We start from the raw sequence: 26,583 nt of genomic DNA, 5'->3' as shown, positions 1-26,583 counted from the left end.
GGGGGCTTGTTCTCCTCCATGGCTGGCTCACAGGACTTTATGGGAGGAAAATAAAGAGCTATATGTTAATGGGTTGTCAAAGGTCATTTATTGTTTGGGCCTGCAGCCACCAACATCCAGCAGATCCCAAAGGAATTGCACCAGATGATCCCACGGGCAGTCATATTACAGAGACAGTGGGTGTGTTCAGTGAACATCACACAGTTCAGACCTGTTTCTCCCAGGCTCTTTTTCTCTGGAAACCCTATGGCATGCAATAGCTGCAAACACACCCTGGTCTGCTATCATGGCTGCAAAATGAGCAAAGCTTTCTGCTAGCCACCATGCTGCTCTTTTCCTACCCAATCTCAGCCTGAGATTGTTTTGATACCTGTCTTCATGTACAGGATATTTAAGCTCTGTCAGCAGATGCATTATTAAAATTGCACACTTGGAAGCACACATGCACCTGCTGAGGGAACTGCAACAGGGAACACCACGAGTTTTCCTCAGTGGCATCCTCTTTTTCCAGTGTTACCTCACTCTGAGCTGTCTCTCTGTGCCCCAGTGCCATTCACTTTCTACACTGACCTATCTGCTGGTGCAATAGTTTGTCCTAGCATCTCCATAAGTCCCCCACCACATCTGAGGCATCGTGGATAAGATGGTTTCTCTCCTGCCACCCACACATTTTACCAAGCAGAATGATGTGTGCCCTTCTCCAGTCCGCGAGGCCCATGTCCCTCCACATACCAGCAAAGATGAATTGTTACGGGATGAGGTTATGTTGTTTTGGCTGCTTCTTAATGCACCTGACTTTGAGAAGGTCTTGTTGACTTGAATAAATCTATCTCATTCTTTCATCTCTTCTGCTTGCTGGTTCCCACCTTTTTTTTTTTTTTTTTTTTGGTGGAAGTATCCAGTCACAGTTTATGCATTGCATGCTATTTATGCAGCTCAGCCCATGAAAAATACATGAAGAGTCCCTCGCTCTTTCTCCCTGCATCTTCATAAATCTTGCATTGCTTTCAGCATGGCAGCTTGGCTTCATGGGGTGATGGGGAGCAGCCTCCCCACTGCTCCTGCCCTGGGGCCACAGCATCCTCTGGGGATTCTGGCATTACAGACTTGAACCATTCCAGGCTGGCAGAGGAGGGGAGAGGTTCAGAGCCCACTCAGCCCCATTTTTATATTACTGGATAGGAAAATAGGTCCAGGTTACTGTTTAGCAGCCCTGCAATGTCTGCAGCACAGCCATCATCTTGCCTTGAAGTTTGTTTCAGTTTTACTGCAAACAAGAGTGATGCAGAGAATATTACCCTGAGCACAGCTCAGCTCAAGCATTCACAAGAGCTGGTGTTTGTGACTTGACACACAGCTGTGCATTTATTCAGGGACCAGACAGAGGCTGTGCAGAACCACCCAAAACCAAGCCAGGCATGTGCTTAAGGACTGACTTTGAAGGTGAAGCACCTTACCTATCTGTGCAGGTAAATTTACTAGCTGGTGCCCATGAAGTGCAAGTGCCTTTTCTCAGTCTGAGCCCAGCAGAGGAAAATCATAGGCAAATACTGATTTGAAATTTGTTTAAGGTCCCAAGCCAATCTGAGCACAAATACTCATGGAAATTGCCTAATTACTTAGTTCTCACTTAAGATGGAATATTGTGGAAGGAGTTTGAAGCCAACTCTGATTTTTAATGAAAGTTTCCCCATGATTGTATTTGCCCTTAGCAGGCTCTCTGCCTCCATGAAGCTATCAAGGATGCTGTCTACATGGGCAAATGGACAGTTCTTCCCTCTGTCCTCAGAGCCCCTCTAATTCCTTACAGCATCTGCCTCCATCGTGGTCCAGCAGCAGACAACCTCAAGCTGAACAAGAGAACGCTGAGTGGGGAATGGCACGTCAGTCCAGAGAGATTTTATCCGAGCTGCTGACAACCTCAATTTGCTAACCCAATTGACCTTGTGCTCTCTTTAATATGTAAGGCAGCATTCCCCTGCTGCCCCAGCCTGTCATGCCTTTCCTGGCCACTACCCATCATCTGCCACAGCTTCCAGTCATGTCAGGAGACACAGTATCTGTATCTGCACCTCTTCCCTTTGTCCTCTAGCAGTGGACAAGAAGATGGTGGTGCCCATCACCACCTCCATTAAGACCTTTCCAGGTCAGTCTTTTCCCCCTTGGCCTTTCCCACCTGTGGCTTTTCTCACCTCTCTTAAAGGCTGGCCTGTTCCCCTCTGCAGCATGTGGTTGCCCCCAAATCCATGGAGCAGGGGATGTGGTGGTGGGTGCTCCAGCTGGTCATGGGTTTGGTGGGGTGTCTCCCAGAAAAATTCAGTGAAAAAACACATCTTGGGAGGAAAAAAAAAAAAAATCACAAAAAATGGTATTTCTGAGGGATATGTGGTCAGGGACTGATATGGGGCTTTGGCAGGCCCTTTGCCCTAGAAACTAGCCTAAAAAAGTGTATTTTTCCCCCAAAACAGAGAAAATTTGGAACAGCCTGTAACAAGGGTATATGCATTCATGTGGGTCTACATGTCTCACTCATCCCAAAGGTCTCTCTTTCCCTCAGGGACCACAAGAGTAGCACCAAATCTGCCTTTAGGAGAGAAAAATACAGAGAATCTACTTCCTTTCCATGGGGGGGAATCCTGATGCTTTGTGGGAAGTTGAGGGGTCAAGCATATGTGTGATCCACAACTGGATGTTGCTGTTAGTCAAAGGTTTTTATTTTTATGAAAAAATAGAAAATTTTGCATCATACACTACAAAAAAACCCCATGTACACAAACAAAATGCACAGAGAGCACCCAGAGAGGGAGAAAGGGGAGGAATAAATCCAGCAATGCTATAGGCTCCTATGAGTTAAAACACTGATGCAAGGAGCTGAGACAGAGCCTGCAGCTCTGGCAGTGCTGGATGCACCAGCTCCTGCTCTACCTGCTCTAAGGAATTACAATAAGGGATTGGCAACTAAGTGTTAATCTTAAGACTGTTACTGATGTATTTTACATCTGCCTTAACATCTAATTTCAAGTCCACAGCAATCCAAGGAGTCACAATTTCATGAGCACTGGGACTTTCTACATTATATTCAACACTGAATAGACAAAAAAATTTGACCTTTATTTTTTATTCTTCTCACTATTAACATATAGGAGGAATAAATAAAATTTTAAACTGATTTTTCTCCCTTTTTATATCAGACTTCCTTTTTAATGCTGAAGTAGTTTACCAAGTGGTAGCTACACAATGAAAGGGCATCAGTCTACACAAGCAATTCCTTTTCCCAAAATGAAAAACTGTATCAAAAAAAGCCTTTCCACCTTTTGGATCCTTTGAAATACCTCCCTCTCAATTATCAACAAAATATACTGGAAAAAATGGAATCCATTGGCTCAGCTGTAGTGAGCTGGAAAAGCAAAGTGCTCGGACTTACCATGGGCAGGAAATCCACCTACAGTCCTTTCCAAGAACATAACCAGCCAAATGTTGCTGTCATCTTGTTTGCTGCACCCCAATACATAAAATCATGCCCAAGACACAAAGTTCTTTCAGCTCTTGGATGGGAACTGAAAACCTCCATTGTCTCTGTGATTTGCTCATGGACAGAAGCTGTAACTTTGGACCCTACACATTAAAACAATGTTTTATTTTTAGCCCCGAGACAAAGTCTATTATACAGAGATCTGTAGCAAGAACAGCTCTTGAAATAAATAGAAAAAGTTATTTATTTATTTATTGGAGGAAGCAAGAAGAGGTGCCCAATTTACAAATGCAGTCTGGCTTAAGAACAGTTTTGTTTTCCACTGGTTTGTCATTTTGAACATTACTCCAGAATCTGGTAGGTATTCCAGCAATACCAGTGATGAAAAGAGGATTTTGCTTTGAAGAGCCCAGGAAAAAAAACCAGGACCAAGTTCAACTCCTCCCACAGAGCCAAGAGGACAGGAATGAGTGGAGAAGATGGGCAGAAAGTGCTACATATTTGCTCATAGCATCTCAGTGCCACCAATGGATGCAGGCAAACGAACACTTCCTCCTGGTGAAACGAGCTGTTTCTGTCTTCCTACATGTATTTTCCCAAGTGTTGCTGACAGGGAGGCACAAATAATCTCAAGACTCTTCTGCTGACAGCTCTAATAATCTTATTTATTATATGACAAATCTCTTTTCCGTGCCAAAATTGTTATGTCTTGATACCCTCTTCCTCTTTTGTGGTCTGGTGGCTGCCAAAATGAAACAACGGGATGAGAAATGACACTATCAAGATTTGTTAGACCTCGCTGTGGCTCTTTTCTCTCCTATTTCTCCTGATTCCCAAGGAACTCAGCAGTTGCAGAGGCGTAGGGGGCCGTTTCAGGACAGGAAAATATTGCCTGAAGAAGCCCTGCTGTAAGCCAACAAAGCCCTGCTGCTAAGGAAAAAACCACTCAACCTCTTCTCCTAGGTGCTTCCCTTCTTTAAAAAAAACATTCTGTATACCAAATCTCATCCAAAGGCTGGGGGAAATGAAAGAAATACTTTGAAACAGCTTCAGGTGCCTTGCAACACCTGTTTCTGCAAGACATGAAGGACACAGGCCTCCTTTTGGCTGTTTGAGCTCTTTGGGCTTGGCTCTGCAGCACTGGGGATGAAGGGAGCTACAGCAACTCTGTATATTGATGTTACTGCTAAGTAAGGATGCCACAAGATGCTATCCAAACTCTAAGGAAGCAATGCATTTACAGAAACAAACCCCTGCAATCCACTGAGCTGTTTTAAAATCCTTATCAAAGTCATCACAAAATAAAAGCCCAACCTATGAATACCAAATTAACTGTGCTGTTTAATCCTATCTACAATAAAAATAGGAGGACAACCCCAAATAATTTTCCTGGTGTGATTCCCAGGGGATTGGGCTGCCCTCAGGTCCCTCTGAAAGTACCAGCCGTGGGCTTTAATGGATACATTGAGCCCCAGCTACAACCAAGTCCTGATCTGAGCGGTGCCAGCCCCAGGCAAATGGCATCTCCTTGCCCTCAGGATGCCACTGCCGTGACCATGTTGGGCTGCTCTGCTCTTCCCTCCCCTCTGTGCTCTGTCACAAAGTGGCCAGGTCCACAGCAAGCCGAGAATGCTGAGAGACAGCTTAGGACAGTACAGCTCCAAAAATAATTTCACTCCCATCACTGTGGGGGAAATACTACAACATCTCCACACTGGATGCCACAGGCTCATTTCTAAACTGTGCCCCAGGACTTAACCAACATGATCAGAAAAGGAACAACAAAATTCCTTCCTTCCAGCTAAAACCGCCTCATGCTTTCTCTCCTGGGCTCTGGGAATAGAGGTGATAGCTGCACTGGGTGATGGCTACTGAGCTGAAGCACCTGTGCAGAAGCAATCCCATGCCACCTTTGGCCAGGACACAGAAAAATCCCACGTTGTTGCTGGAGGCCATCAAGAACCAGATGTTTTACGTCTCTTCTTCTGGATGTCCTCAACCCGTGGTGTAAAGGAAGAGGAGGGCAACATCTTTTATTTAAGCAACTTCCTTCTACCTCATATACATAAGGAAAACTCTTGAACGCTTTATGTGTTGATCAAACCAAACCGCAGCAAAAATACAAAGCATGGGGGTAAGACAAAAGGGAGACTGAGTAAAAGAGGGAAGAAAGAAGGAACAAACCAAGGAAAGAGCCCCAATCTTGTACCTGATGCGTAGCAAACTGTACAGTATATACATCTTCAACATGTATTATCCTCCCCAAAGAGCAAATAAAAAGAACTTGGTAACACAGAAGGAGGAGAACAAAATATACACCCTGTATTGTATTTGCCATGGAGCAAGCGACATGTTTATATGCTAGTCTTCTCTATAACTTAATGCTGTGTAACAGCATTTTTTTTTCTTTTCTTTAAATTTACAAAACAAAATATCTATCGAGAAATAATCTAATCATATTGCTCTTCAATACACTTCTATAGACAAGTAAGACTCGAAGTTGTACTTCAGCAAACTGCAGCTACTGGGAGTCCATGAATGGCCACAAAAATCTGCCATTCAAGTCAGTCCTTGGAAGCATTACCATGTGCTGCTGTAATTCAGTATATAAAGGTGCTGTATATATATATATGTATATATATGTACCTCCCATGTACAGACAACACGTGGTGGAAGGCTTGTCATCACCGCTGAAGCTCAAGAGACTGGTTAACCTCATGTACAGCAGATTCGTTTCCACGTTCCATGCATCTTACATTGACTTCATGAAAATGAGGACACAAATAGGAAGAAAAGCAAAACTTTAGTCAAACACTGCTTTAGAAATGCTGCAGCAGAGGCCAATGTCCTTCAGTTATAGAAACGACTGAATTTCCCTTTTTATCTTTTCTTGGTTTTTTTTAGTCAAAATAAATCTCAGGGCTAGAGTACAAAGTGCAGGACCGACCCACTTGAGGAAGCAACTTTAAAAACCGTGTTACAACGGCACCATCCCATTCACCAACTGGACCTTCATCTCTTGAAGGCTGTTCATTATCTTCTTCTGGTGACCAACAAGTGTCACTCCCAGACGCCTCAAATCCCTGTGGGAGAAAGCAGACGTTGGTTCCATGGACCTCTTAGGCACACGTCGCCGCGCACACCACGCGCCGCATGCGCTGCCACTGCTGCTGCCAGTGCCTACCTGTTGTCACTGGCAGCTCCCAGAGCCAAGTTTAGTTGGCAGGTTTTATTTTTCCCCATTTGTAAATATTTTTCTTTTTTTTTTTATGGCTGACAGCACTTCAGAGAGGCGATGTGATTTGAATGAGACCACCTCGCTCACCAAGGAGAAAGGCCAGACAGCAAAGTGTCAGCACCATCTTTCTGCTAGGCGTGAAAAGTCCTATTTCCAAGAGGAAAGCCATGTAAGAAAGCCCATGTTGCTGTTTCCTCTTCTCATGGGAGAGGCTGGTATTTGATGTTGGATATGAGCAGTGAGGAGTGAGGTCAATCCGTGCTTTCTTCCTCTTCAGATGAGGGAAAGCCAAAGAAACACAAGTGGCAAAAGCCTTGAGTGTGGCCACCATCCTGATGACTCCTAAAAGTCAACAAGAATTAGCAAAGCAGCTCCCCTTTGGGTCTTTGCCAGTCTTCCCATAAGCTCACATTTGTTTTGCTTTGGTTGGGTGAATTCTAGATGCCAAGGGCATTTGTGTTCATTCTGCCTACTGGGCTACCACTACAGGAAAGCTGTAAAATAAGACAGTTAATGTAAAATGCAGGATCAGGAGGAAAGAGTGTTTGTCATCAACTCCACCCTCCAAAATTCAGGTGTATAGATGAAGGTAATCACTTTCATGTGATTCATGTGAATCAAGAGGCACCTCCAGGGTACACAATTTATCCCATCCAAAGACAGGAGTGGGACAAATCATCTCCTGGAGATAGCACAGCAGGACCTTGGGTTATCAATGACACCTCTAAGCCAGGTAAAGCCATCAGTTATGGCAGAGCATAATTGCAGAAATTTCTTACTGGGTAGGAAAGTGTTAACAAAGCAATTGTAGGAATAAAAGCTCAGCAGAAATATCAAGACAGTTGCATATATGTTTCCAGCCCAAGACACAGAAGCTGTTAGAGAAGCAGGTTGACCATAAGAGATCTGGTGTTTTGTCTGAAGACTTCCACTGATAGAAAAATATCAGTCCCTCACTTTCTACCTCCAGACTGGAACGAATTAATGATGTTTCTGAGTTGTGCCTTGTGGTCCTGCCCATACACTTGTGAATCCCCAAGCTGTTGACAGCCTGTGTGCAACTCTTTAGGAGAAAAGTTCTCCACCAAAAGCCACTGAGATGTGGCCTTGATCACGCAGCTGCTTTTTGGAAACCACACTGCTGCATTCATGCAAAGGCTGGAAATCCCCAGCAACACCTGGGAGCTCAACCATCACCTGAGATGTAACTGCAAACCTAGCCTACAGTTCCACAGCAGGGCTGTGTGCTCGACTGCAGGAGAGCACGTGCAAGGAACACCAAAACATTTTCACATGAGCTACCGATGGAGGTGTGCCTCTCTCAGCAGCTTCACATTCTGGACAGAAACTCCTGTGCAAGTAACAGCCAATCATCCATGTTCATAAATTACACAGATGAACGCTGCTTTGAATAAAAAGCAGTCTTGAGTGAAGGCTAATACATTAACACATAAACTAGTTGAAGCCAAAAGCTACATCTGTACTTCTCCAAGGACCGTCACGTTTTCTGCCTTTTGATTTGGAAAATACCAAGTTTTTTGCTTCGGGCTAAACACATAATTTCATTATTATACCCTTTTTCAGCAATGCTTCTTGATGATGCAAAGGGAAATCATAACATAAGGGGCACAGAGCAAAGGAGGTCAATGAGACACATCAGCAGTGCTCCTTACCTGGCAGAGAAAAGGCTGCAGCACCTGCAAAAGGTGTCTACCTTCTCAGGGGGACATGCTTTCATTTCTGCCTCCACTGAATTGTGAAACTAGTTCAGCAAGCCATCTTAATAATGAAGGAAAATGAAGTAATGCTATTGTTACATGCAATTTATTTTATGTACACAGCACAGTTGGAAGTTCACACCAGAGAGCAAAAAAAAAAAAAAAGAAACCAAAAAACAAACCAACCCCTGAAACCAACACAGTATAGGACCTGATTTTTAAAAGAGACAACATCCATCTTCCCCCTGCTGAGTCCTGCTCTGCTGGCACCTTTTGAAAAATCAGCTTTTTTTTTTCTGGGTATCTAAAGTGCAAGCTGAGCTCTTTTGAAAATCCAGTACCACGTATTTCACAGATGTATAATTTCTGACACTCTCGCATGTTATGCTGGAAGAAAACAGCCTCAAACTCGGAGAAAAGCATGCATGTCTTGGCCTTTCACACACAGCCCCATCAGTCCAAAAAACCCCCCACCCAGTTCACTACACAGCCTTTTTTTCTCCCCATATAGTGTCCCCTTAACTCAATATCCTTGAGGAGTGTCTCATTGATTTACAAGAGAGAAAGAAGAAAAAAGAGTTTCTGGTTTCAATACATTAACTGCTCACCAGGGGATTCAGTCTTTTTTTGTTTGGTTTTTTTTTTGAATATCAAATCCTCTCAAATGTGAAGCCACCAGCCAAAAGCATGGGGGACTCCTCAGAGAGGGGAAAAACACTACTGTGGGGTCTTGCACCTCAGCAAAGATGAACCAGAAGACACAGCTCCTGAACCAGATGCTTGCCAAGTATAAAGGTTTATTCAAAAGCCACCTTGCACATATCAAAGACAATGACAAAACTTTCTAAAAACTGCCTAGAGAATGCAGGAGCTTTAATTTTGATGTTTCAAGCATGACTTACAGCACGTTGCATGCTCACATGCATCCAGTGCTGAAGCACTTTAAGTCGAGTAAGGCAGAAGACAATTTTGAACAGAATTGGGGGCACAATTGAGCTGGTTTGGGGACAAAAAATCCCCAACAACTTCTGTGCCAAAGGGCTGCAAAAACAACTGCCTTTAAGCTCCAGTCCAGAGCTGCTTGGCTCCTGTTACTGCAGCCAAATGGAAATTTCACTGGGCTCAGCTCTGCAGAGGAGATGTGTGCAGACACCCACTGGAGCTTTACAGTAAAAATGTGCATTCCCTGCAGGAAAAGGCACAACTTAGACCCCTGGGCACAGGATCCAGGCTGCTCCTTGCTGTGGAAGTGACCTGACCCCTGGTGTTGGGTTTTGTGCGTGCCTCTGCAGTGGAGATCCGCGCACCCATGTGCTGGGTGCTCTCCCTGCTTCAAAATACTTGGCCTCCCCAGCCATGGGACAACTTTTATTCTTATTTTAGGGAGGAAGTTTATCTTTTCACTTCTTTCATTCATGTAGGACTGGAAATTAAAGCAGGCAGGAATTTGAATCACTTGTCAACAAGGTATTAAAAGGCTTACCTAAGCTGACCAAAAAGCCAAGGAAATAAAGGGGAAAATTGGTGTCAGCTCATCCCAAGCAGCCTGTACACAGCTGCATGCATACTGCTCTCTTACCACTGCCTTGCATGGAAGCCCAGCTGCAACATGCCAGTGACAACACGGTGTCCCCTTCCCTGCAATGGCCTCCATTTGCAAGGGTTGAATTCACAGTCTCCATGTTGTAAGAAATAGATTTAAAACATTTTATTTACAAATAGAACTACTTATACACCATGGACCAGTTTGCCAAACACAGTGTAGACTAGGACTGGATTGCCACATAAAATACAACCCCCTCACCAGCCGGTTTAGTCATGCAAGCAAAAGGGCCACAGTCCTGAAAGATCTCCGAGGTCAGCAGCCGTCAGCCTACCACAGGAATTTTGTATTTCATCTCTCATCCAAGTCAGATCTCACCACTCTTCTGCACGTGGTGTGACTACAGCTGCCCATGCAGACTGGGACTACTCATGGAGTTAGTTAGTTGTCAGTTTGAATGAGGGGAAACAAGAAGAACCTCAAAGACCTTCAGACGATGCTAAAGAGAGAGGAATCCACTTGCTCGGGACATTTGCATGAAATGAGGACTTAAAAAAAATTGTTTTAAGAGTTCATCTGCTCTTACTCATAATTCCCATTCTACTTGATTACAAGATGAGAATTTGTTCAGAAGTGGACACAGCATCAAAATCCCAGGACTGAGATTTCAGGTTAGGAATAAGCATCTAGAGCAGGTGAACTCTTAAATGTTCTTAATCCAGTATAACTTTTAATAAATAATTTATTTTATTTTAGAAGAAAAATATATACAATGCAAAGCAACACAACACATATTATTACAAATATTCAGAGCTCTTCATCTAATAACAAACAACAGGGTGTCCTGAGATTCAGTGAGTACAGATCTTTCAAAAGGTGAAAATATGTAGTCCACATGGTTAGTAATTGGTCCAGTCAAGGGTCAGACTGAAACTCATGTCATGGATCTATCTATTCTTGAGTATTGTCCTGGTAAAGTTATTCTTGCAGTGGATTGAAAGAGCTCCAGACACACTCAAAGTCACTAGGTGGTCCACAAGTTTAAAGAGCAGGTCTGGTCCACTGGAAAGGTTCCCTTCAAGTCTGATATCCAGTTGGAAAGAGAGGGTGGAGGGTGAGGCTCCACTTTTCACAAGGTGATTCATCCCTTTGCAAGAATTAGAGCTAAATGTAGAAATCACTCTTTGTTTGAACACATACATTTTCAGGTCTTTGCTTAAGCAGGCAGAGCTTAGGACTTGGGGTGATGTCCATCCATCTTAGATTTTTAATCTTTTGCTTTCAGAAATTTGTCACTAATACTACTCTTTTCTGGAATAAATACATCAAGCCATCAGCTTGAAAGAATCAGAATGGTAATCAGGATTTTGCTTTTCATGCCAAAGGAGGGAGGTTTTTTTTTTAAAAAAAAAAAAAGCTGAACATCAACTATCTCAACCAGGTCCTGTAAAGAAGCCACAAGCTGGGCACCCACAATTACCAGTCTTGTCAGTGTTATGGCCAACTCCTCCTACAGCACTAGTAGTTTTTTTCTGTAGATTTAAGAAATTCTTTACATTTATTATATGTTTTTGTCCTGCTTTTTCTGGCAGCAGTTATCCACCTAATTTCTACATCTGTCTCCTGCATGGTTTGAATTTGGTAAAGATCATTTTGGATGGGATTTGAAGGCAACCTCTTAAATTGTAAAGACTGATTTACTGATGTCATTTGGGGAAAGCAAGCTACTTTCAGATGTTCAGATCATCTTTTCACCCGATCCCCCCAAGTCCCAGCTCTGGAATATACAGAACAGTTGCCTCTATTAAAAATGACAAGGAACATTTAACCTGAATTCTCTTTTGGAGAGTACAAAATGTTTTGTTGCTCCCTTTTACAGGGAGAAAAAAAAGAAAACCTCCAGAAAACCAACCCCTCTCAGTATATCAACCTTTAAAGAACTTTGCTTGTTCTGGTGTTTATTTTCTGGAGAACCCATGAGAGTCTCAGCTGAGCCCACCAGGAGCCATTTTTCTCCCTTACTTTATTTTTTAAGGGCAGTCTGCCAGTTCACATCAGACTGAATTCAGGACTTCATTACAAGACGCTTTTCCTCTTAAGCTGCTATGATGGTTTCTCTTTTTTCAGCAGCTGAGAATCTGTTTTTTCTTTTTTTACTGTTTCTGGGAGGGATGAGAGAAGTTTTGATTTGGATGGGTACTTGGCCTTTTGATTAATCTTCCACAGGTTTTCCAAAAATAGACCTGAATGGGGTCAAGCCTTTTCGCCAAGCCACCTCTGCAATGCAAAGGTGTGTGGGCTGACAAAGAAGAACCAAGCAGGCATCTCTGCAAGAATCTCTGTCCACAGGCAGCTGGGGCAGGGAGGGGGAATTTATTTGCTGACATGGATAACTACCTGGAATAGGTTTCAATCTTTTTTTCAGCTTCAACTGAGATGGAAGATGGATCCATGAAATGCCTCCTTCCAGTTAAAAAAAACAAACAAACAAACCCAAAAGCTCCCCCAGGCTGCCAGGCATCAGCTCCTTTGCACTGCTCTGTTGCTCTAAAAGCCCAGAAGAAAGCTGAAGCTGAGCAGCTCAGACATGTTGTCTCCACTGGGACCAGTGGGATGACATTTGTGCCAAAGAGGACATCCTGGGACCTGGTGAGGGGGCCTTTGAGGAGGTTTGCAGCTGGTGAGAGTCAGAGCATCTCTGGCAGCTATTATCTTATTTAAAGCCTTTCAAACCAACTCGCCTCTCTGGCTAGAACTGGGCAGGTAATGGGTTTCTTGGTTCATTGCCAATCAGAAAAAACATTTTAAAGCACATTTTGCATCACCTGAAAAGATTTTGGGGGACATTTTTGAAATTTCTGGAATACTAAAGAGTAAACATAGGGAAATAGTTAAATTTTAAAGTCAAATCAAGGATCTTACTTCATAATCTGAAATGTTGCACATTAGGAATTTGAAGGTTAGGAATACTTTTGTCAGCAGCATGGCACACTAAGACAGTGTAGGAGGGATAGTAAGATTGCTTAAAGTTACACAAGTAAGTAAACTTCTAATTTGCTGTTGAGAACACCCACAAATTTGGGTTTCAAGTCAACATTTTCTGTGACCCAAACAAAAGCATTTTACTTCTGAGCATTTCATATAGAGCTCTTGATACTGCAGAAAATTCTAAAGAGGAACAAGGTAGAAGCCTAATTTTCTTCTTTGACATGACTAATTAAGCCAAACAGCAATAAATCTGCGATGGATTTTAGACAACCTGCATTTTCTACCAGAAGGTGCTCTGGTTATCAGATTGGGGTACTGTGGAGGGGAATGCTCCAGTGTTTTCCTTTTCTCATAAATTACTTCTTCATCCTATCCCCTTCTTCCCACTCAGCCTCTGGCTAGCTATTTCTGCTGTGTGGGCTCTGACCAGCCTGGGGATGGATGCCCTCTTCCTTGGTCCATGTTTGTAGATCATCCAGTCTGAACTGTGGAGTCCTCAAAAGCCCAAGTAAAGTGACACATAATTGCAGGACAAGGCTGGGAAACAACATGTAAGGGTCCCAGGAGCTGAAAAGAGGATCCAGGTAAGAATCCATGCACCCTGATTTCCCAGACAGCTGCTGGAGAGGGCTTCATCCCTAGCTCAGGGTTTTCATATGAATGGCTGAAAAAAGACTGGATGAGTCCAGGTGTAAGGGGCAAATATTGATGGTGTGAGTGGAGCAAATAAAATCAGAGTGAGAGCAGATGGGCTCCTGCACTCCCTCCATGTATGTAATGGAAAACTGAACTCCATGGAGATGTCACTGACCTGCCTCACACGCCTGTGCTGAACGGTGAGCTCCACAGCAAGCACTGTGGCAGACAGGAGGAAATGCTGCAGCTCTGTGGGGTAGGGGGATTTTTCTTGGTTCATTCTTAATCCTCAGAAGCAATTCTGTATGTGCAGTGGCAATCTGCATGCGGTCAGAGGAGACACAACCTTCTCCAAAGCAGCAGAGTACAATTCTTCCCATTCTGCCTTAATGCCTGCAGTAAGCTAAGCTCGAATTAACCCAGCTCGAAAGGCAGGCTTGGAGGGGAGTTTGAGAGAGTGCAGGCAGCAGCAGGAAAGTACTGACACAGTTACACAAGCAAGGCAGGCAATTAAAGGTGTAGCATAGCAAATTAGCAGCCCTGAGGCATTTACCAAGTCCTTTGAAGGCTGTTGCCTCAACTGCAGTCACACCCACGTGCAAAAGCCACAGGCACATTCAGAAGAAAGGGTCTCGTTCAGGAAGCCTGTCCTCTAGAGCTGTAGGCTGCTGATGCTCTTGCACTGGCATCAGCTCTTACCTATTTCTGTTTATGCTGAGTACCATTTCCACACCTTACTGGGCTTCACTGTTCACTTGCTTATAACCAGATCAGCCGTGAAAACAGCTCATCTGCTGTGAAGCCAGGCTGTCTCAGCAGGGACCTCCCCATTTACTGGTAGGGTAGAGGGTTTATTTTGTTGGTAATCCCAAATAATCAACTGCTAGTGTGTCAAGAGGATGGCCTGGCAATTACAGAAACTCATGCATTAATTTCTGTGAGTAAAGGAGACAAAATACTGGCTGCCAATGTAGGAATTGTAAATTTTAATCCTGCCTGCACTTGCTATCAATAGAGATGCTGTAAGGGAAACTGCTGACTGCAAACACAGGATAATGCTTTCCCTTTCTGCAGCCTCATCCTTACATATTCTTGGATGATTTGTCTTTCTCCTCCCTCCTCCCGTTGCAATTCCAAGAAATGAGGTGAAAATGATCTGGACACTACTCACTCTAGGGTCACCTGAGCCACTGCATCCATTGAACTGTATCCGTTCTCCATGAAGATCTCTGTGTATCGGCCCATTTTGATGGCTTCCAGCCACTCACCCACGGACCTGTAGGCACCACTCCCGACTGGACTGTGCTCCACCAACAGATTTGACACTCTAAAGGTAAGCAAAGACAAAGAAGCAAACAGAATCAGTATTGATAGATACACAACATGAGTCAAGTTGCTTGCATATTTTTATAGTAAAGATGATCCTTTTGCTCCATTTTCAGTGATTGATGCAGCCTAAATCCTCCTAGCAGGCTTGACATGCAATGTATCAAACACAGCACTTCACCTGCAACCTCACCCATTCTTGAGTTAGCTCCTGCGATTTCCAGTCCTCACCACAAGCAGAAAGAGGAGGAGAGGAGTGGCATCCACCCCAGTTACCTCCTGGCCACAAGCAGGCTCCCCAATCACTCCTAATTCAAAGTCTTCGCTTTGATGACTCCTGCTTTGCTCTCTTCCTCCACCTTTAAAGCTCATAATTAACTTAAGACAGCGCAGAGCCTGGAATTTGAAACCCAAATTACATTTCCCAGCAGCGGCCATCAATGGCAGGCAGCTGTTCCCCGTCCAGGGAGCATTAAACAGTCCAGGGGCTGCTCCTGCAGAGTCACTGGGAGGGGGGTTTGGGATGCAGACAGCATCCAACGAGCCTGCAGAGAGCAGCAATGCTCCAGCCACGCTCCAGCCCTGCAAACAGAGGCACACTCCTGCTCCCACACCCTCACTCCAGAGCCTGCCAGGCAATCGCTCCCTGCTCAGCTATGCCACGCACGGAAGAAGCAATTCGGGCAAATAATAACCCTTCACCACAGCTGGAGCACTGACACAGTACCTGGCACAAGCAGGGTCCACCACCCCTCTAATGGTGTGCAGAGAGCAAAGAGGGCTTGTCCAAGGTCAGCCAGGAAAGAAACCAGATCTGTTCCCTGCTTTGTAAAAGGGGACACGCAGCTAACACAAGCCCTGCGCAAAGATTTTTACCCACAGGTAAAAAAAAAACATTTTCCAGGCCAGCCTCTGATGGTGGCTATAACACTTAAAAGACTTTCAACTGGAAGGAGAGCTGGGGTATTATATTAGTATAGCACTTCAGGAATCTTCTTATATTTTATGAGCACATTAGTATTATTTGTTTATTTAATAGCAATGCTGAAGGGTCTAATAAAATGTGAATACTTGCAGTACCAAGAACATAATGGCTTCCCATAACATTTTATACACATGAGAAATTCAAAACTCCTAAGTAATCATAATGAGAAGTGGATTTTCATCACTAATGTCAGGAGGTACCTAGTGATATCACAGCACACGCTGTAATGTAGAGAGTGACTTCCTCCCTTATTTGCATTAATGAGAATTTCCATAAAGAACACATTACATACATAAAAAAAAATCTTTTACAGCTGCTCTATATTGAAATTATGATTCATTTGGAATTACTATGGTCTGGGCACAGCAATCTATGAGAATAGAAACACAGCCCCAAAGCCTGACTGTTCAGGTGCTTCATCCATATCAAAAATATCCACAGCAGCTCTGAAAAGGAGAGGTTTGGAATTGCATGGACCATTCATGGAATAAAACATCAGCAAAGTGCTTAGCAGCTCAAGGAAATGGTTTCCTGCCTATTTTCCTCATCTGGCATAACAGTTTGGTATAAAAGAGTGCAGGAAACACCCTGTAACAGGCCTGGAAAATAACTGTTCTGAGTTGAAAATAAAAGAGAAATCTCACATATTTTATGCTGTCATAAACCTTTTCCTGCAGGTTTGCTGGCACTGACGTTACATCTAATTGCTAATAATTTCTTCTTCAGATGGTAAATGGTACATGTAAAATAGCCTGAGGAACCAGATCTTGCTTGTATTTAAAAATTAACAGAAATTTCAGGTTCTTCTCTTTCAGTGCACAAAATACCATGCACAGGGACATGCCACCAGAGGGATGCCCAGCTGCAGCAGGGGACATGTGCCACATGCAGCTATGCAAGGCTCACTCGGAAGGTGTGGGGGCAAAAGACTACAAGCTCACAGCAGTATATCTCTTTTGGCCCATACCACCAGTCTAACCTAATCTTATCTCCCTCATTCCTGTTTAAAGAAAACAACATATCTTTTTTGTCCCTCCTCTGAGGATAAACTTTCCTGAAGGGCCTATTCCATGGTTAATCTGGGGAAATCCACTGCCATCAGTGAAACAGCAATAATATACATATATACATACACACACACATATATATACATACACACACACATATATATACATATATATATATATATATATAAAACTTCCTTATGACCTTGCAAGGGACTGCATGATTAGCAACACTGATGGCTCAGAAGTAAATGTGTGCTTACAGTGAAAATAGAAAAAGCATCTCCAATTTAGCTCTTTCTCCCCAAGTGCAGCTTTATTTCTTGATTGTGTTTACCTTACTTGTAGCTGTGTAGCTATTCAGATTCATGTTTAAATACAAACTGGCTGTTCTATTCACTTCATGTGGTTTCAGCAAAGGGTTTATGTACAGTATTTTGGTAACCACAGACCTGCTCTTCCAATTACCACAACTCTCATGACTTGTACTGGTGGATAGCATGCCTGGGAATAGTTGTGGAAGGATGTACCTGGACATCCATAAGCTTTGCACATCCTCAGAGTTTCCCCAAGAGGCACTTTTCATTTGTATTACCAAGACAAAGTCAACAGGCAGATAATTGGAGTGGTATTTACTATCTAGCTCGTGCACTCAAGTCTTGCCTTCTCTAACCTTGCAGTAGAGCACAGGTAGTGTTGTCACAGACAAAGTACTGCTGAAACTCCTGTTTCTGAAAGACAGACCACAGTAATTTTCTTTGTGGTGGCAGCACTGCATTTGGAGTGAGTGAATTGCACACTTGGCTGCAACAGAAAGAGTTGATATGAGTCAACTCCCCTGGACATAGAAAAACTGAAGGAACATTCCCCCAAGAACACACTCAGGCTAAATAACCAGAGGGAATCCAACCCTAGGGGTGGGTATTCAGACAAGGAGCTTGCTCTGAGAAGTGGCTCTGGGCTGAGTCTGTACCTGCTTGATGCATTAACCAACGTCTTCAGGCTGCTGGGGTTACGGATGAGCTTGTCCAACATGCTGACAATTTCGTCAAACTTGGGCCTGCTGTTGCGGTCCTTCTGCCAGCAGTCGAGCATTAGCTGGTAGAGAGCAGCAGGGCAGTCCATGGGACTTGGCAGGCGATAGCCTTCCTCCACGGCCTTAATCACCTACAGGACACAAAACACAAGGCTTTTCTTCCCCTCATCTTTTGCCCAAATGCAAGCTGACTTTAACACAGAACTTTGGGATCAGTGATGTGCTCACAAAAAATCCTGCCACCCCCCAGCTCTGCACACGAGAGGCAAATTCAGTAAGCCCCTCTCTCTATCTTTCATATTTTCCATGGGATGTGCTGAATAACTTTATTTTTAGTCATTGCAAAATGAATCTAGATAGCCAAAGCACTGATGCAACTGGGGGGTCAGATTGCCTGGTTGCACTTGTTCAGAGCTCAGTTGTGCTCTCTGTGTTATATACTAGGAAACTCCTGGAGCCTATGCTAAATCCATGAAAAAGAGCCTACAGGGCTTTCTGGCATCTTCTTGGAGTGCAGTGATTTTGTTTATTCAGATGTTGGCTTCTCTTTAAATGAAAAGGCATGTGCTAGACCACAAATTTGTATTACAGTAATAAAAGTCTGACTGTATTTCAAAAGAGACTTTGAATGCTAATTGATGGATGGATTCAAGGCAGAGGCAGAACAACCATCTCATATATCATTCAATACTGTCTGGGTCTAGTAGTTTCTTAGTGTGGCCACATTTCTGCCAGGAATTTAAAATGTCAGCCCAAGAGTATGTAAATTAAAACCAGAGGAGTTGTTGCACTGATTTCAAATACAAACCATCTATGGTTTTATATCTAAAACAAGTGATATGCATGTGTGTTGCCTGCCCTCTTGAAAGGCAGAAATGAATAAATGAGGGCAGAATTGAAGAAGGCAACTTGTTTTCCCCAGTTTGGGGAAGATCTGTGGCAGGGCTTTAAGCCCAGAAGTTCCCATTTTGAGCCATTACAACTTTCAGGAGAATGCAGCTCGTGTTTCAAGCCACAAGGTTCTCTGTCTGTGCCAAGGGAGTCATGGCAGCCCATCTTCACACCCTCCACTCCCGAGATTTCTTGATAAAAAGGAGCTGGAAGCAGGTATTTGCTATGACCACATGAAAACCACATGTGCTTCACTGTCCACTCCAAAGACTACCTTAAATGCCATTCACTTATTTCACAATTTGAAAATATCCTGTGTTGAAAAAGAAGGCTCTGTGATTAGCATGGAAGTTGTTGCCGTGGTCTTTAGTGGCTGGATGAGTAGTACATGATGAGCTGTGTCAGGCTAGCACTGCATTTCAAAAGGCTTCAAAATTCAGAATGGATTGTTTTCAAATTGTCCTCCATCACAGAGCTTTGTTAAGTGTAAGAGTTGCAGGAATGAGACAGGCTGACTGAGCAGCAGTAGTGGGAATCTCAAACTCTCCGAGGATGCACATAGCAGAGAAGCAGTTAGGTGAGGCTCCACCATCTCCTCCAAGGGTAAAAAGCACAGCAGAAGATCTGGGCCACAACATGTGCAGTCCTTCTGTGCCCATCTGAGATTTCACCTTCCTGTGGAGCACCACTCTCCACCCAACCTACACTTGCAAGGGCATCTCTTCTATGGCCTGGCTGTTGCTCCCAGCTCCACCACATTGTGCTATTTATACTCTCTGCTCTTCACACCGTGCTTTTCAGCTGGTCCCTGATGCCAAATTTGCAGCTGCCCTATAAAGAAAAAGCTTCAGTGTGGCACAGCCATGAGAATGTTATTTGCTGTGTCCACGTCTGTATTTATAACAATAATGGGTCATCCTCCAACTGTAGCAGAAAGAAAATAGCAGCAAGACAGGGAGCAGACCATCTGGCACCAGATCAGAATATCTGAACTCTATCTGCAGTGGGGTTATGCGTGCTGGATATTCCTGGCAGTAACATCACAATCAATAGCGTTAACTCAATTTACAGGATGTCATCCGTCCTGGTGATACAAAAATGGTATCAAAAGGCTGCAAGAAGCTAGGATGCTGAAATACACTCCTGCATCTGAAGGTGCCTTCAGGCCTCTAGCAGTAAGAGGAGCAAAAAACCTGAAACAACAAAGACTGAGTCACTTGCAGCCACCACAGTGATTAGAAAATAAGACAATGGGACATTTGCTGCTCCATTCATTGGTGTCCTTACTGCTTTGTAGGACTTGAAGGTTTAGAATTTGCACCTAAGGAGGCACTTTTGTCTCTCTTCCTCTTCTGGACAAGCACTATTCAGACTGGGGTGACTGAGCTGGATGTTTAGGAGAGCACTATTTGGGACAGTCTATTCCAGTAAACCAAAGCAACAGTTAGTGGGGTTTTCATAGGTTCACCAGTCTGAACACTAAAAATCAACCACCATGATTATTTAGCTTATCAACCTGTGCAACACAGGCCACAATATTCCTCTCAATAATTCCTGCATCAAAGCCTTATCTTGTGGTCAAGCCAAAGCATATTTTTAGAGGGCCATCTAGAAACCAGCATGACTTCAAAATGTGATTTGTAGCCGTAAAACATTTTCTGCCCTATTGCACTTCACCTCCTTTAAAGCAAGCCATCTGTAACAGGGTGAGAATAATTTTGCTCATCATCAGCTGTGCTTGAAAATGATGTGCTTTAATTACAAGCCATACAACAAGAAACTCTTGTGCAACAGAGTCCAAAATTTATGTGACCCCTTTTTTCTCTGCACAAAAGCCAGTGCTGTATCTAACACCACTGACTCTTCTGTCACAAGCAGAGGAGGAAAGAAGAGGAGGCCTTCAGGAGCTGAAGAAGGAAGAATTGCACGAGGAATGTGCCACAGCACTGAATTAAGTCCCTATGCCACCACCATCCAGCACTTACCATCTGCACAAAGGGCAGAGGCAAGTATCAGAGAGGTTACACAAGCAAAGCCTAAGCAAGAGCTGATGCTCATAAACATCTCAGTAGTCTTTTGTTTTCTGCTTTCACTCCAGTCAAGTCTGTGCCCCACAGAACGTGGAGGCATTTGGGCTTTTTGGAACAGTTCTGTAAAGTGTGGACGCTCTGAGTGCTGTGATTCAGACAAGGGAGTCCCCTGGCCACAGACCATTACCTCACTGGCACCAGCCTCAATCTTAGCCTGGCATTTACTGAACAACATCTGTGCTATGCCAGTACATCAGCATTAAAGATAGTTACAGTGCTCAGTGTGAACGAAAAAACTTGGCTCTCAACTGCTGCATTCTCTGCACAGACTGTGGAAGCAAGTCCCTGTATTTGATTAAGATAAATCCCTGTGTAGGTACATGCTGCTTTACTGAACTTCCTGCAAATGTGACAGCCTCAGCAGTGCAGGAGCAGTGGGGCATTCATGCCAAACAGTGTGTTCAGGTCCCTGGCAAAGAAGCACGGCGTGACCATCTCAAAGGTACCGCTCCTTTCCACGCCTGGACTCAAAGTGAGATGAGACAGCAGCTCAGTGTGACAGGTAGTAACATCCACTGATGGCAAAGGCTTGCTAACAAAACTCAGGGAGAGCTGAATGCTCAGCCAGAGCCCTTGCTGCCAGTGAAACAGAAGAAAATTGCTGGAATAGGAACACTGCTCAAAAAAGCAGAAAGGATGAAACACCAAGTATTGTGCCCAGAGGAAACCCATCCAGAAGCAGGATCTGCACAGGTAGCAGGGCTGCCCCACATGACCTGCTGGTGAATCTGACCTCATGACTAGCTGGCATTCTCAGAGACCTTTGCAAATCATAGTTCTCAGAATGTGAAGAGGAAGGACGGACCTTGAAAATCTGGCTGCCCCAGGCTTAAATTTTTTTAGCCTTAGACAAGGATAGATGTTGATGGTGAGCTCAGGGTAGAATGCAGCCCTGCAGAAGGATCAAAAGATCCTTACCCAGGCTGGGATTGGAGCTGCAGTCAGGTGGGAGAGAGTATTCCCAGGCATCTCACTGTTTGGAGATGCTTCAGAGGGTGGCCTCAAGGTCAGAGACTCAAGGGGGCACTGGAACCCAAGAGCAAGGGGACACTTTACAGTACTCAAAGGGTACTGTAAAAATGAATGAGAGCTTCTGCAAGCACAGACTTATAAGCAACTATTCTCTTGAGATCAGCAATGCAAGAACGACCAAGACTCTTGGAACTCTGTGGACTGCTGTCGCTAGATCAAACCACTCAGCTTTTCTGCAAGGAAACAAAGCCCTCACCATGACTCTCTTGAGTTTCTGCTTTACGTGGCTGCAGGGCTTTGAACACACAACTGAAATGCTGCCAGTTTATCGGCATCTATCCCCTGGCAGGCCTTTGTCATTAAGCAGAGAAGGGACAGGCTCCAGCTCTAACAGCATTAGTGAAGCTCCAGCAGGCTGCTGGGGGAAGCAGGCTTGCCTCCCTGCAGACACATTTCCCTCTGCACACAGCCTGTTCTGGGTTGCTGCAAAAAAACCAGCATCAAAGGGGAGGATCATTTCTGTCTGGCATGGGGCAGCAAAGCCATTCCTACAGCAGCTCTCCTCCTCCAGTCCCCATTCTGCCTCTCTGACAGCAGAATGAGTGCTGAGCCCTCCAAGTCCCATCACACAGCAGCTCTGGCACGTGCTTACGTCTTGGTTTGTCATTTCCCAGTAGGGCCTCTCGCCGTAGGACATCACCTCCCACATCACGATGCCGTAGCTCCAGACGTCGCTGGCAGATGTGAATTTGCGGAAGGCGATCGCTTCAGGCGCTGTCCATCGAATGGGGATCTTCCCTCCCTAAATGGAAAAGAAATGGAGAAAAATCCCAAAAAATAGATTGCAGAGGAGGGCAGAGAACACGCGAAAAAAGTCGAAACAGCTCTTCTCAGAGCACCAAGGGATGCTATTTTCTCTCTGGAAAGAGACATCGAATTTTAAAGTAAATCTGTTTGACAGCATGGGGCCCCTTTCCACATTATCTCAGCCCATAAGCATTTGTAGGCTGCCTACTAATTGGCTGTCCTGAAGGTTTGTTGTTTGAATGTTGTTTGAATGCTGGGACATGTATAGGATCAACATCTCAATTATGTTGCACGGGTTGGTAAGGGAATACAGTTCCTCCATTTCTGAGAGCGGGCGGGGGAGGAACAGACAGTTCTGAGGCTGAGGAAGACTTTGATCTAACGAGGGCTTCATGCAAATTGCTGCGGAAGTAATTCCCTCTTTTTTATTTTTTCTTTCCTTTTTTTTTTTTTTAATGCAGTCCTGGTCCTGCAGAGAGATCTGTGTAGCAGGCACAGAAATCTGTGTGCGCAAAGACCAGCCGGCTTAGCCTCTGCTGTGGGACTCAAAATGATGCCACAGCTGTCAAATGTGCTTTGCTGTTTCCTTTTCTCCTTTCTATCATTTTAGAAATCAAACTTCAGATCAGCTCTGAGAAGGGAAAGGGGAGGGAAAGGAGAGTCTAGATTAAGGAATACTTTTCTCATTGGGTTTAAAGAGCTGCCTCTCTTGATTTATATATAAAAATATTTTGCTGTGAAGTGCCTTCCTCTACGTGTTGAGCTAAATATTGGAAGGTCTCCCTGAATGCCCCCTAACAGTGTTTGTTATTGGAAAAAGACAGGACTTGGAACACATTTTCAAAGCAACTTTTTAAAAGTCTCTTCTTCCCATAATAACTTATTCACAAGCTCAGCAGCGCATGCCTTAAGTGAAGGGCCAGATTCTCAGCAGTGCCAATTAGCACATGGCAGCACATGGGAGCCACAGCAGGGCTGGCCGAGAGCCCTTCAGCCTGCAGGGAAGTGCCAGTCCAGCTGTGCACTGAGTCCCATCACAGGGCCATGACTGACAAAAGCTGAAAGGCCTTTCCAAAATGTCCACAGGAACAGGGAACATGACTCAAGACATCTCCCACCACCGTCAAAACAATACCCTTGGAAAAACACAGTAATAAGACATGCCCAAGGAGTGCCAATCACTGCCATTAATATTGGAGGCTCTCTCCAAGTCTGTGCTGTTGAAGCTGGGTCCTGCCAGTGCCATATGGGCGGAACAGGGCCAGAGCACTGAGGTTGGAAAAGCTCTTTCTTGGGTTAGGAGAAATTACTCTCAACCAGGTAATGCTGAGGGCAATGTGCATTATCTACAGTGGGCATTCATTACACAATTATTAATGTTTTGAAAGGGTCAAATTGTTCAGAAGACCATAGCTTACAGCACAGGATGGGTGCCTGAGCAAAGCAACTGCTCTTTCTCCCCTTTGGTATTCACCAAAGAGGACAGAGTAGAGCTTGGAAGCATGGCAACTTTGCAAAGTTTGGTACTTGACTCGTGTCCCCTACTTAAACTTCAGAGGTATTAGTTAAACTCTGTGTTATTTGGCCACCCCCACTATAAATTAAAGGCATTTGCAAAATTAATCTGGTGACAATTAACTGTTATCACCTGATCTAACCCTCTTCCACAGTTTGGAGGCTGTGGATTTGTAGAAACTCTTTGCTAGAGAGCCTGAACACCAAAATGTGGCAAGAAATACGTTTCTCTTGAGCTCAATCAGTCTGGCATCCCCATAACTGACCCTGGTTGTGTACGCTGCTTCAGGGTCATCTTCTAGGACTCTGGAGAGGCCGAAGTCGGACACCTTGCAGACCAAGTTGCTGTTGATCAGGATGTTCCTGGCAGCCAGATCTCTGTGCACATAACCCATGTCAGACAGGTACTTCATTCCGGAGGCAATGCCTCGCAGCATCCCGACCAGCTGGATGACGGTGAACTGCCCATCATTCTTCTGCAAAAGGAAGGAGACTTTTGATGAGTTGAGAGCCTCTGCACCCTCAGCATTGTGCGTGTAGGAATAAAAATGCAAAGGCAAGTCTCTAAGGAGGGAATCCAGGAAAATTAATAATTCATTACTCTCATGCTCTGACCATGAAACTTTTCTAAGTTTCACTGTTTAGATTAAGATCTCTAGAGACAAAGATAAGGAAATGTAGTTCTTTTAACTTGAGATCAAGGAATGAGCTGCATCTACTGGTGACTGATAGAAGACTGTGACTGGAGCAAACACATGTGTGTAAGGGCACCAGGCTGGGCTCTTCCTCAGTCAGGCAACTGAATGGCACCAAGCTGCATGCAAGTCCTACCTGTAGGGGTTCATGAACACTTGAGGGGGTAGGGGCTCTTCCCCATGTTGCCACATTGCATTTCTAACCACTTCCTTCACTCTCCCTTCTCTAGCTCTTACATTTAATGGAAAAACTCTGACAAGTCTGGGGTTTGCAGTATAGGTCTGCTCCTGAACCACACCACATTTTGCAGGCTAAGTTAATACCTTCCACCTCCTTCTAAGATAAATGTAATATCCTCCAATTTATTCTTACCCATTTCTATCACTGCATGCCCCAGGTCTTTCATGATGCTGTGTAAACGCAGATCAAAGAGACAACTGAGCTACCCTTGCCTCCAGACAGCACCAACACCCAGAAAACCCTTTCATTGATATTAACCATCTACAAAGAACCCAAAACAAGTCCCCAGGTTCCCCTGGAAAAAGGATCTAAGTAATACCTTTAAAAATGTATCCAGAGAGCCATTCTCCATGTATTCAGTCACTATCATTACTGGTTTGCCTAGAATAAAGAAGTGCATGAGTTTGTTAGGAATTTATCTAAAAACCATGAGCAATAAAAAAGTCTTTTAATAGTGTCTCTGCATCTGGATATACAGCCATGCAACAGTAAATCCACACCAAGACACTGCGGTCCCAGCAGGATGACAAGAGTTGTTCCCAGAATACATGGAGAAGTAGGGAAATTGAGGAGGAGGGGATTAAAAACTAATACCATATTATGGGTGGGGTACCAAGCCCTAGACTGTTTGGATAATGATTGAGAAGGACGTTGCAAGCTGAACCCAGGCAGCCTTGTTCTTGTCTTCAGCAACAAGCTGAAAGCTTGCAGAGGCCAAACTGCACACAGCAAAGTCTTTGGAGCCTTCCCTCAAGCTTCAACACCCTGAAGTAGCAACAGGAGCCCAACAAGAGCAACAAGGATGATCTGAAGCTTGGGCTTGGTAGCCACCAAAACTGAGACTAGGAAAGGATTGCATTCCTTGTAATTCAAGTAATTCCATGTGAATACCCTTGTAAACACATCTGGAAGTAAGAGAAGGAATATTTACACTGCAGAACAAAAGCTCATTAAGTGTGGAATGAGTGCAAGTGGAAATCAAAGTAAAAGTTCTTAACAAAAGACCTGGTGTCCTATTGTTGACAGGAATAATAATGTTTTTCCAAATCTGTTTGATTAATTTTCATGCCCGAGTCATTTTAATGGTAATTATATATAGTTTTTGCTCAGTTTTTAAATCTAATTTCTCGCTAGCTTGCCACAATGGCGCAGCAATAATTAATGTGGTGTGCTCCAGCCCTTGTAAATTCAATGAAATCTTATAAGAACATGTAAATTATTTTTTATTTAAATCAATTTCCATTAGCTAGCACAAAGCACAGACAAAAGAGAAGCTGTCAGTTATTTGTAAAGTGCATTATAAATGTCTTTTATAGAAATGATCAACGAGAGCTGCCGTGTGTCATAACATGCACATGAAGGTAAATACTAAAAATCAGCGCATGTCCTACCCTTTAGATAGATCTTAATTTTCCCATTTTTGATT

The 26,583-nt window shown here is 44.0% G+C and overlaps 1 protein-coding gene across 9 annotated transcripts in view; it reads right to left on the bottom strand.

Annotated features, from left to right (window-relative positions):
* Positions 1-3,700: 3,700 nt before the first annotated feature.
* Positions 3,701-26,583, bottom strand: part of EPHA5 (EPH receptor A5) — a 193,025-nt gene continuing 170,142 nt past the window's right edge. For 6 of the 9 annotated variants that reach the window (XM_059844327.1, XM_059844331.1, XM_059844328.1 and 3 more), the window contains 6 exons: positions 25,477-25,538; positions 24,488-24,697; positions 22,552-22,701; positions 17,884-18,077; positions 14,767-14,922; positions 3,701-6,555 (listed from right to left, as the gene is read on the bottom strand). In XM_059844327.1, the coding sequence (XP_059700310.1) occupies positions 6,450-6,555; positions 14,767-14,922; positions 17,884-18,077; positions 22,552-22,701; positions 24,488-24,697; positions 25,477-25,538 (878 nt within the window). In that variant the 3' untranslated portion in view covers positions 3,701-6,449. Of the gene's footprint in view, positions 6,556-10,121; positions 11,119-14,762; positions 14,923-17,883; positions 18,078-22,551; positions 22,702-24,487; positions 24,698-25,476; positions 25,539-26,583 lie in introns of those variants that run through there. The other 3 variants (XM_059844329.1, XM_059844330.1, XM_059844334.1) reach the window with 2 other exon arrangements.

Source organism: Haemorhous mexicanus, chromosome 4, assembly GCF_027477595.1.
Source record: "Haemorhous mexicanus isolate bHaeMex1 chromosome 4, bHaeMex1.pri, whole genome shotgun sequence".
NCBI lineage: Eukaryota > Metazoa > Chordata > Aves > Passeriformes > Fringillidae > Haemorhous > Haemorhous mexicanus.
The sequence above is the reverse complement of the archived record's forward strand: the minus strand, read 5'-3'. Positions and strand labels throughout refer to the sequence as shown.